A 12,796-nucleotide genomic window follows, 5' to 3' on the forward strand; every position below is an offset into this window, starting at 1 on the left:
TAAAGGCAACTCCCCAAACAGTGCCAACGCTAAGAGGATCAAGGGAAGGACTTTGATATGCACATATATGCATGGATAAAAGAGTTAAGCTATGTAACATGAAACACCAAAAATATACTTGCTGGTACATCAAGAGTTTCTCACAAACACTCTGAAGTTAAAATCTAAAATGCTCCATTTTTTACCCAAAATATAAACTACTCAACCTCATTTTGTGTTATATACTAACACAGAAATGAGTTTTTTAAAAAGGTTGGCTGCTATCCTAAAGCAAACAGTTTATGTTTTACACATAAAAAATGTATTTGCATAAAAGTCTTTATGGAACTAAAAAATATGTTCTCTACAACACCAAGGATCATTACAATATTTTAAATATTAATATACATTTCTTCTGTCAGAAATAATAAAACTTTATTATATCAGTATTAAACAACAAAACCCTGTTGACATACATATAAAATGTTTTACAAACAGAATAACCTACATATTCAAAACACTTTCAACAAATTTTTCACTTTTATTTTTTGGGGTATTGTACAGACTCAAATGGATTGAGGATCGCTTCAATTAGGACAATCATTTTTTGTAATTCCAGTCTTTACAACTTAGTATGTATGCAATCGTACTGTTGATGAAATAGAAAATGATAATATTTTCCATCTCTTAGTAATCTTGTAACGGAACAGAAAACTATGGTGTGTTTGCATTTCTTGCAGGAATAGCTGTTATAAAGAAACATTAGGGCTTGCTTCTTCTGTCATTGATATCTGAATGCTTTTAATATGCTCATGTCAAGTGTTGAATAATGGCCTACTCTGTTTACCTGGGATGTGCTACTTCTTGAACACGAGCTGATGATGTGTAGCCTTTCACATTAATGGATGAGGTAGCTCAACCAATGTAATCATCAATGCTTGAAGTGAGGGGGAGAAGGAAGAAAACAGAAGCATTTTCCCTATCAACCAAAATGCACATCCTTCTCACCCATCCATCATACAGCTTTGGAGAGCTAAGAGGAAAGAAGACATACAGACTAGAATATGATTCCTGAGAGAGCAAATGAGAGACAATGGATGAAAACGCCTCACTTAAATGTGGTTCAGTACTCAAAATTCTGCAGTCAGGTCGTCACATTTTCATTTACATTTCTATTTTCTAACTTTCTAAATTACAAGAATCATTTCAACAGATACCACACAACACATATATACAGGATATAGTACAGCACTGGGCATCAACTTAAAATGCTCATGAGGTACACATGAATGTAAGGCACTTTCGCGGTTTACAAAAGTGAATGCCTCAAAGTTAGATATTTATCAAAAATGGAAAAATATCCCTACACAACTTTATAGGAGCCCTGAAAAATCAAGTAGGTATGAATCATTAGCAATCTTGGCCAACATTTTGAGAGTCTTAGTGTGACTAAAGATCAGAGATATAATATATAAATAAACTTAAAATTAGAGTTCTATACATCAGTGTCAGGATTCTAAAACTGCTCTCATAAAAATCTATCTCTTCTAAGTTATTTCAGTTCTCAGCCACAGAGACTGAAGAGCAAGACAACTACTCAGTGTACCACTGTTTACATTTCATGATGATACCATACCACATCAGTTATAAAGAGACTGAAAATAATAAAGGTTTTGAGTTTGTTTTGTTATTTCTGACAAATATTATAACTAAGATAGAAACTTATTCAAACTACTCAAAAATGTAAATTTTATGTATTTTCTTGAAATCATGAATTTTTAATTTCTAAATACAAATATTGTTGCTCTAAATAATGTGAGTTTTGTGACTCTTCGAAATTAAAAGAATGCAACCTACAATATGATGTATTTCCTTGTCTGTGAGAGACCAAACGAGCTTAGGTAGTATAATGCTAAAAAACTGATTTAAGGAAATAACCCATTTTTATGCCATCGTTCTCCAAAATTCTTGAAAAGCTAAATCTTCTCTAGGTCATAGTTGGTAAGGACAGGTCATTAACAAAGTCAGGGATTCAGGGCTGGGTGCAGCGGCTCACACCTGTAATCCCAGCACTTTGAGGCTGAGGCGGGTGGATCACCTGAGGTCGGAATTCAAGTCCACCCTGGCCAACATGGCAAAACCCCATCTTTACTAAAAATACAAAAAAATTAGCCAGGCATGGTGGTGGGCACCTGTAATCCCAGCTACTCGGGAGGCTGAGGTAGGAGAATCGCTTGAACCTGGGAGGCAGTGGTTGCAGTGAGCCAAGATTTCACCATTGCGCTCAAGCCTGGGCAACAAGAGTGAAACTCCATCTAAAAAAAAAAAAAAAAGTCAGGGATTCAGGACAGATAAAACTGTATCTTGCCTCTTTATTCACAAAGTAAATAAGCATGGAATTTATATTTTGTTGTTGTTTTTATTTTTTGAGTCAGGGACTGACTTTGTTGCCCAGGCTGAGGTATAGTGGCATGAACACACCTCACGGTAGACTTGACCTCCCGGGCTCAAGTGATCCTCCTGCCTCAGCCCCTCAAGTAGCTGGGACTACAGGCACATACCATCATGCCCAGCTAATTTTTGTATTTTTTGTAGAGATGGGGTTTCATTCACCATGTTGCTTAGGCTGGATTTATTTATTTATTTATTTTTTGAGACAAGATCTCGCTCTATCATCCAGCCTGGAACGCAGTGTCATGAACATAGCTCACTGGAGCCTGGACCTCCTGGGTTCAAGTGATCCTCTCACCTCAGCCTACTATGTAGCTGGAACTACAGAGGCACCACACCCAGCTATTTTGTAGAAACAGCGTTTTGCCATGTTGCCAAGGCTGGTCTCAAACTCCTAGGCTACAATCTACCTGCCTTGGCCTCTCAAAGTGCTGGCCACGGTCCCCAGCCTAACATTTTGAAAATTATTATTATGTTTTCTCTTGCTCTGTCACCCAGGCTGGAGAGCCAGCTCACTGCAACCTCTGCCTCCTCGGTTCAAGTGATTCTCCTGCCTCAGCCTCTCGAGTAGCTGGGATTACAGGCATGTGCCACCATGCCCAGCTAATTTTTGTAGAAAATTATTATTTCTATGTTATATCATTTTAACAATTCAGTGGTTATCTTTGACCTAAAAATGAAATTTTAAAAACCATTTTTTAAATTAAAGAATGCAATTAGTACACTCTTGTTGCTGACATGGAGATTACAGTGCATACCTAGCTCCTTTCATTATTTACAATTCAAATCTTTGTTGTACTTCATCTGCAATCATTCCAGAAATTGCAAGGGAAGAAGTAGCAGCAGGGGAAGGTGCATTTCTCACATGAAGAACACGATTTCCAATATTCCCAACTCCTGCATCAAATACAAAATCTTCTACCAGATTTCCATCTCTATCCAGGGCTTGGGCTCTTACTCCAGCTGGGCCCCTGCAAAAGTGAAAGATGGGAGTCAGCTGACTCAAAGACATAGGATACTTTACACGTCAGTGTTTCCAAAGAGTCTTAAAGCAATATTCTTCTAAATGCACAATTACATGGAAACCTAATGAGCTTATGTTTAACCAAAGGCTGTCAGTTGTAGCCTGTCAAACCTATATTGTTAACTTAGAACCTAAAACCTATTATATAACAATAGTATAATAAATGCTTATCAAAGAAATACATAAAAACAAGTAAGTTACTTATCAATGTCTCCTCTTTCCAAAGGTAGTAGGTAAATCCACACTTAACTAGAACAGGTATATTTTTATTTAAATTTATAGAATGAATTTATTATAAAAATCAATCAATGGCTACAACGAGCCTCATCTGAGTAATACAAATCAATGAAAGCAGAGTTATGTGTCAGTTGCATTCCTGTATCCTATTCTACTTATTTTTGTATTTTTAAAATTCACACGGTTAAAATTTATGGACAGAAATATTTGCAAATGGCAACAAGTTCTTGTTTTGCAGTTTGTTTTTAACAGTTTACTCTTCAATATCAGGATCATCTTCAATTTAAAAAGATGATAGGAAAAGCATAAAAATGAAGTAATTTAGCAGCATATTAATAAAATGAGAATTTTTTTTTTTTTAATTGAGATAGAGTGTTGATCTGTTGCTCAGGTTGTGTACACAACCTCGCCTGGCTAATTAAAATTTTTTTTTTTTTGTAGAGACGAGGTCTCACTATGTCACCCAGGCTGGTCTCAAACTCCTGGCCTCAAGTGATCCTCCCACCTTAGCCTCCCAAAATGCCAGGATTATAGGTGTGAACAACTGTAAAGACACTGATAGTCTTTATTACTTAAAATTCTATTTTATAACATTTGAGCTCACTGATTTTTGTTGTTTTTTAAAACAGTTAAAATTTACAGATGAAATTTGAATCCAATGTTTTTGAACTACAAAAAAGCACCTCTTATGAGGTCCAAGGAAGCCCAGTGTGAAAAATTCTATCTTATACACACCAGCAAGTACTTGCAGAAGATGCAAAGAACACTATGAGGGCACTGCCCTCTAAGACTTCAGCTGGCTGAAGAGAGATAATAGTAATAGCTATTATTTAGTAAGTGCTTACTCTGTGCTAGGAATTACCTCATTTAATCCTCAAAACAACTGACACAGTTTATATTTAACAGCAAAGAAACAAAGAGAGATTAAGTAACTTGCCTGAAATCACAGACCTATACTACTCATTCTTAGAGAGGTAAATAAGAATTATAACAATAAGAGTGAAAGGTTGTATGATAAATATAAGTGATCTTCCCTATAGAATCCTGCAGGGAATCTGGACAGGAGATTTTTCAGCTGTAAGAATTTCCGAGTAAGAATCAGATATGGGAGCAGGCGGAGCAAGATGGTGGAACAGAAGCCTACAAACATTGGTTCCCCTGTTAGAACACCAAATTTTTAACTATCTGCACACAGAAAAGCACCATCACAAGAACCAAAAACCAGGTAAGCAATCACAGTGGCTAGTTTTGACTTCATATCATTGAAAGAGGCATTGAGGAGGGCACAAAAGATGGTCTTGCATCACCAATGCCACCCCTTCCTCACCCCCTAGCAGCGGCCATGCAGTGTGGAGACAGAACCTATGCACTTGGGAAAGGGAGGGCACAGTGGCTGGGAGCCTTTACATTGAATTTAGTGCTGCCCTGTCACAGTGGAGAATAAAGCCGTGCTGGGCTCAGCCAGCGCCAGCACATGGAGGGAGCATTTGGACCCGCCCTAGCTAGACAGAAAGCATCCATCCCAGTGGCCAGAACTTGAGTTTCCCTGCAAGCCTCACCACCGTGGGCTGAAATACTCTGGGGTCCTAATCTTGAAAGACAGTCTAGGGCACAAGGACTCCAATTCCTAGGCTACTAGCACTAGGCTGGGCTTATAGTAATTAGACTAGGGTAGCATGTGATCTAGGGAGATACCAGCTGACATAGCTAAAGGAGTGCTTGCATCACCCATGCCCCAAACCAAGGCAGCTGCAATAGAAGTGACTCCTTTCTTCTGCTTAAGGAGCAAAGAGCAAAGAGTAAAAAGGACTGTCTTACATCTTGGATTCCAGCTCAGCCACAGTAGGATACGGCACTGGGCAGAGTTGTCAGGCCCGCATTATAGGCCCTAGGTCCTGAACAACATTTCTTTTTTTTTTCGAGACAGCATCTCGCTCTGTCGCCCAGGCTGGAGTGCAGTGGGTTCACCTCCTGGGTTCACGCCATTCTCCTGCCTCAGCCTCCTGAGTAGCTGGGACTACAAGCGCCTGCTATCACGCCCGGCTAATTTTTTTTTTGGTATTTTTAGTAGAGACGGGTTTCGCCGTGTTAGCCAGGATGGTCTCGATCTCCTGACCTCATGATCCACCCGCCTTGGCCTCCCAAAGTGCTGGGATTACAGGCGTGAGCCACTGCGCCCAGCTGCTCCTGAACAGCATTTCTATACCCACCCTGGGCCAAAAGGGAACCTACTGCTTTGGAGGGAAAAACCCAGTCCTCGCAGGATACATCACCTGCTGACTAAAGAGCCCTTGGGCCCTGAATAACCAGCAGTGATAACCAAGGAGTGTGTCATGGGCCTTGGATGAGACTCTGAGATGTGCTGGTTTCAGGTGTGACCCAGCACATTCCCAGCTGTGGTGGCTACAGTGAAAGACTCCTTCTATTTGAGAAAAGCAGAGAGAAAAGTAAAGGGGACTTTGTCTTACACCTTAGGTACCAGCTCAGCCACAGTGAGGTAGAGCAACAAGCAGGTTCTTGGGGTCCCCAAGTCAAGGCTTACACTCTTTTTTTTTTGTTTGTTTTTGTTGTTGTTGTTGTTTTTTGAGATGGAGTCTCACTCGGTCGCCCAGGCTGGAGTGAAGTGGTGTGACCTCAGTTCGCAACCTCTACCTCCTGGGTTCAAGCGATTCTCCTGCTTCAGCCTTCCAAGTAGCTGGGATTACAAGCACACTCCACCACACCCAGCTAATTTTTGTATTTTTAGTAGAGATAGGGTTTCACCATGTTGGCCAGGCTGGTCTCGAACTCTTGACCTCAGGTGATCTGCCCATCTTGGCCTTCCAAAGTGTTGGGATTACAGGCGTGAGCCACTGCGTCCGGCCCAGGCCTACACTCTTGAACAGCATTTCTAGAACTACCCTGGGCCAGAGGGAGCCCACTGCCCTGAAGGGTAAGTCCCAGGCCAGGCAGCTTTCACCACAAGCTGATGGAAGAGCCCTTGGGCTTTAAGTGAATATTGGTGGTGGCCTGGCAGAAACCCTGTGGACCAAAGGTGGTGGCAGCCACAGGGAGTGGCCCCTCTGCCTGTGGAAAGGGGAGGGAAGAGTGAGAACTTTGTATTGTGGTGTGAGTGGTAGTTATCCATAGTAGAACAGAACATCAGGTAAACTACTAAGATATTTGACCCTAATCTCTGGCTTCCCGACAGCATCTCTGGACATGCCTGGGGCCTGAGGAAGCTTACTGCCCTGAAGGGAAGGGCCCTGGGCAAGAGCCAGTGCTGGGCTGGCTTCAGGTCTGACCCAGTGCACTCCCAGTGGTGGTGGCCACAGGAGTGCTTGCATCACCATAACCCCAGTTCCAGGGGGTTTAGCACAGAGAGAAAGAGACTCCATTTATTTGGGAGGAAGTAAGGGAAAAGAACAAGAGTCTCTGCATGGTGATCCAGAGAATTCTTCTGGATCTTATCCAAGACCACTAAGGTGGTACCTCTACATGTCTACAAAAATAACAGTGTTATTGGGCTTGTGACCCAAGTTCCTTTGACTACCTGGAAAGCATTCCCAAGAAGGACAGGCATAAACAAGCTCAGACTGTGAAGACTACAACGAGTACCCAACTCTTCAATGCCCAGACACCAAAGAACATCTACTAGCATCAACACCATCCAGGAATGTATAACCTCCTCAGATAAACTAAATAAAGCACCAGAGACCAATCCTGGAGAAACAGAGATATATGACCTTTCTGACAGAGAATTCAAAATAGCTGTTTTGAAGAAACTCAAAGAAATTCAAGACAATACAAAAGGAATTCATAATTCTTTCAGATGAATTTAACAAAGGGATTGAAAGAATTTAAAAGAAACAAATTCTAGAAATGAAAAATGCAACTGACATGCTGACGAATGTATCAGAGTCTCAATAGCAGAACTGATCAGGCAGAAGAATTTGTGAGCTGAAAGACAGGCTATCTGAAAATACATAGTCAGATGAGACAAAAGAAAAAAGAATAAAAAACAATGAAGCATGCCCACAAGATCTAGAAACCATTCTCAAAAGGGTAAATCTAAGAGTTATTGGCCTAAAAGAGGAAGTACAGAAACATATAGCGGTAAAAAGTTTATTCAAAGGGATTATAACAGAGAACTTCCCAAACCTAGAAAAAGATATCAACATTTGAGTACAAGAAGATTATAGAACCCCAAGTGCATTTAATCCAGAGAAGACTACCTCAAGCCATTTAATAATCACACTCCCAAAGGTCAAGGATAAAGAAAGAATTCTAAAAGCAGCAAGAAAAAAGAAACAAATAATATACAATGGCACTCCAATACGTCTGGCAGCAGACTTTTCAGTGGAAACCTTACAGATCAAGAGAGAGTGGCATGACATGTTTACAGTGCTGAAGGAAAAAATGCTTTTACTCTAAAATAGTATATCCAGTGAAAATATCTTTGAAGCGTGAAGGAGAAATACTTTCCCAAACAATAGCTGAGGGATTTCATCAACACTAGATATGTCCTACAAGAAATACTAAAAAGAGTTCTTCAATCTGAAAGAAAAGGATGTTAATGAGCAAGAAGAAATCATATAAAGGTACAAAACTTCCTGGTAACAGCAAGCACACAAAAAAACAAAGGATAGTATAACACTGTAGTTGTGGTGTGTAAACTTCTCATCTTACATAGAAAGACTAAATGATGAATCAATCAAATAAAATAACTACAACAACTTTTCAAGACACGGACAGTGAAACAACAAAAAATTTAAAAGCTAAGGAACAAAGTTAAAGTGTAGAGTTTTTATTAGTTTTCTTTCTGTGTGTTTGTTTGCATATGCAATCAGTGTTAAGTTGTCATCAGTTTAAAATAGTGGGTTATAAGATAGTATTTGCAAGCCTCATGGTAACCTCAAATAGAAAAACAGACAATGGATACCAAAAAATTAAATAAATAGAAATAAATTAAAACATACCATCAGAGAAAAATCACCTTCATTAAAAGGAAGATAGGAAGAAAGCAAAGAAGGAATTGAAGACTGTAAAGCCACCAGAAAACAAATAACAAAATGGCAGGAGTAAGTCCTTACTTATCAATAATAACACTGAAAGTAAATAGACTAAACTCTGCACTCAAAAGACATAGAGTAGCTGAATGAATGAAAAAACAAGACCCAATGATCTGTTGCCTAAAAGAAACACACCTCACCTATAAAGATATACACAGATTAAAAATAAAGGGATAGAAAAAGATACTTCATAACAATGGAAATGAAAAAAGAGCAGGAATAGCTAGAATAGCTATACTGATATCAGACAAAATAGATTGCAAGACAAAAACTGTAAGAAGAGACAAAGAAGATTATAATATAATGATAAAGGAGTCAATTCAGCAAGAGGACATAACGATTGCAAATATATATGCACCCAACACTGGAGTACCCAGCTATATAAAGCAAATATTATTACAGCTAAAGAGATAGACCCCAATATAGTAATTGCTGGAGATTTCAACACCCCACTTTCAGTGTTGGACAGATCTCCCAGACAGAACTTCGACAAAGAAATGTCAGACTTAATCTACACTACAGAACAAATAGACCTAATAGATATTTACAGAACATTTCATCCAATGGCTGCAGAATACACATTTTTCTCCTCAGCACATGGATCACTCTCAGGGATAGACCATATGTTAGGTCATAAAACAAGTCTTAAAACATTCAAAAAATTTGGAATAATATCAAGCACCTTCTCTGACCACAATGGAATAAAACTACAAATCAATCACAAGAGGAATTTTGGAAACTATATAAACACATAGAAATTAAACAATATGGTCCTGAATGGGATCACATCAAGTTAAAAAGCTTTTGCACAGCAAAGGAAACAATCAACAAAGTGAACCGACAACACATAGAATGGGAGAAAATATTTGCAAACTACTCATCTGACAAGGGATTAATAACTAGAATATATAAGAAGCTCAAACAACTCTATAGGAAAAAAATTTAATAATCCAATTTTAAAATGGGCAAAATATCTGAATAGACATTTCTCAAAAGAAGACATACCAATGGCAAACAGGCATATGAAAAGGTGCTCAACATCACTGATCATCAGAGAAATGCAAATCAAAACTACAATGAGATATCATCTCACCTCAGTTAAAATGGCTTTTATTCAAAAGACAGGCAATAACTAATGCTGGTGAAGATACAGAGAAATGGGAACCCTCATACACTGTTGATGGGGATGTAAATTAGTACAACCACTATGGCGAATAGTTTGGAGGTTCCTCAAAAAGCTGAAAATAGAGTTATATGATCCAGCAATCCTACTGCTGGATATATACCCAAAAGAAAGAAAATGAGTATATCAAAGAGATATCTGAATTTCCATGTTTACTACAGCAGTATTCACAATAGCCAAGGTTTGGAAGCAACCTAGGTGTCCATCAACAGATGAATGAATACATAAAATGTGGTACCTATACACAATGGAGTACTATTCAGCCACAAAAGAGAATGAGATCCTGCCATTTGCATTAACATGGAGGTCATTATGTTAAGTGAAATAAGCCAGGCACAGAAAGACAAATATCATCTGTTCATGCTTATTAGTGGGATCCAAAAATCAAAACAATTGAACACATAGAGTATAAGACAGCAGGATTGTTACCAGAGGCTGCAAAAGGTAATGTGGAGTGGGGTTTTACAGGGGAGGTGGGGATGGTTAATGGATACCTCCCCCCAGAAATAGAAACAATGAAATGAATAAGACCTAGTATTTGATAGCACAACAGGGAGACTATAGTCAACAATTTAGTTGTACATTTAAAAATAACTAAGAGTGTAATTGAATTGTTTGTAAGACAAAGGATAAATGCTTGAAGGAATGAACAACCAATTTTCCATGATGTGATTTACATGCCTGTACCAAAATATCTCATGTACCCCATAAATATATATACCTACTAGGCACCCATTTAAAAAAAAAAAAAAAACAACAACAACAACACTTAAAGAATCAGATATACCACATAGAACACAAAAAGAAGGGACAGGACTGAAAGCTGAAACTTTTTGGGGTAGAGATGCATATGTGTATCAGCTGGTATGTGGCCTATTTTATATACTATTTATACTTTATCTGAAGTCATCAAAGTAGCATTTCTCCCCTCAACATCAGGACCAGCCACTGATGTTGAGTGTCCAATGTAAAACTCTGCTGTATAGTTAGTTAGTCAGTGCATTCCCTTTGCTCCTTCTAAGCACATAGAGGTTAAAGGTGATTAACCACAGTTAAAAATGTCTACACTTATTTTTCTTACAAACAAAAATTATGTTCTCAATGTCCCCTATACTCTTGTCCACATATTCAAAATCTGACAATCCAAATTTTAAAATAGTAATAATAATAATGTTTTTCTGGCTAGGCACGGTGGCTCATGTTTGTAATCCTAGAACTTTGGGAGGCCAAAGCAGGCGGATACTTGAACTCAGGAGTTTGAGACCAGCCTGGGCAACATGGTGAAACCCCGTATTTACGAGTTAAAAAAAAAAAAAAAATCAGTCAGGCGTGGTGGTGAGTGTCTGAGTGTCTGTAGTCCCAGCTACTGGGCAGGCAGAGGTGGGAGGATCCCTTGAGCTCACAGTGGTAGAGGCTACAGTTGAGCGGTGATCACACCACTGCACTCCAGTCTGGGGGACAGAGTGAGACCCTCTCAAATAAATAAATAAATACATGATAATGATGTTTTTCTTAGGATCTCATTTTAGTTCAAACAAGTATTTAACATGAAATGTTTAAACTACCAAATTTTTCACGTTCCCTTTTCAGCACTTAAGGCAACTTCAGGGTTTTTCTTTGTAGAATTACATATGCTTTCCCCGCAGAATACTTCAAATTGAAATAAGTATTATTATTTGAAATCTCGGCCGGGCACAGTGGCTCCCGCCTGTAATCCCAGAACTTTGGAAGGCTAAAGCGCGTGGATCACCTGAGGTCAGGAGTTCCAGACCAGCCTGGCCAATATGGCAAAACCTTGTCTTTATTAAAAATACAAAAATTAGCTGCGCGTGGCGGCAGGCACCTGTAATCCCAGTTACTCAGGAGGCTGAGGCAGGAAAATCGCTTGAACCCAGCAGGTGGAGGTTGCAGTGAGTCGAGATTGCGCCATTGCACTCCAGCCTGGGCGACAAGAGCGAAACTCCATCTCCAAAAAAAAAAAAAAAAAGAAAAAGAAAAAGTAAAGAAAAAAAATCTCAGGTAACATAAACCATAAATGTTTTGAGGGCAAGTATGGCGTCAACATCCCTACATCGCCCACATGTGTAGATTTGTGTCTTGCACATAGTAGGTATTTAATAAGGCTAGAAACTTTTGGCTTTAAGTTAAAATTTAAAATTTCTATTTTTTTTAATTTTTATTTTTAAAGAGATAGAGTCTCACTTTGTCACCCAGACTGGCTGGAGTGCAGTGGCATGAGCACAGCTCATCTCAGCCTTGAAATGCTGGGCTCCAGTGATCCTCCCACTTCAGCCCACGTAGGAGCTGGGACTATGGGCACACACCATTGTGACAAGCTAACTTCTAATTCTTTTAACTTTTAATTGTTTTAACAACTGAAAGAGCCAGTGACTCAATAAGTTAATATCAGCAAATTCTCTTTCTAAAAATTTGTATAAATTTAGGGGATACAAGTGCTTTTTTTTTTGAAACGGAGTCTCGCTCAGTCACCCAGGCTGGAGTGTAGTGCAGTGGTGTGATCTCAGCTCAATGCAACGTCTGCCTCCCGGGTTCACATGATTCTCCTGCCTCAGCTTCCCGGTTTCATGCGATTCTCCTGCCTCAGCCTCCCGAGTAGCTGGGATTACAGGCACGCAGCACCACCCCTGGCTAATTTTTGTATTTTCAGTAAAGATGTGGTTTTGCCATGTTGGCCAGGCTGGTCTTGAACTCCTGACCTCAGGTGATCCACCTGTCTCAGCCTCCCAAAGTGCTGTGATTACAGGTGTGAGCCACCGTGCCCAGTCTGAGTACAGTTTTGATACAGGAATATATTACTTAGAGGTGAAGTCTGGGCTTTTAGTGTAACCATCATCCAAATAGTGTACATTG

At 39.3% G+C, this 12,796-nt stretch overlaps 1 protein-coding gene across 1 annotated transcript in view; it reads right to left on the reverse strand.

Moving 5' to 3' along the window:
• Positions 1-388: 388 nt before the first annotated feature.
• L2HGDH (L-2-hydroxyglutarate dehydrogenase) overlaps positions 389-12,796 on the reverse strand; it is a 70,795-nt gene continuing 58,387 nt past the window's right edge. The window contains exons 10-11 of the mRNA XM_001099959.5: positions 3,189-3,401; positions 389-2,294 (exon numbers count right to left, since the gene is read on the reverse strand). Coding sequence (XP_001099959.1) covers positions 3,206-3,401 — 196 coding nt within the window. The 3' untranslated portion in view covers positions 389-2,294; positions 3,189-3,205. The remainder of the gene's footprint in view (positions 2,295-3,188; positions 3,402-12,796) is intronic.

This window comes from Macaca mulatta, chromosome 7, assembly GCF_049350105.2.
Source record: "Macaca mulatta isolate MMU2019108-1 chromosome 7, T2T-MMU8v2.0, whole genome shotgun sequence".
Lineage (NCBI taxonomy): Eukaryota > Metazoa > Chordata > Mammalia > Primates > Cercopithecidae > Macaca > Macaca mulatta.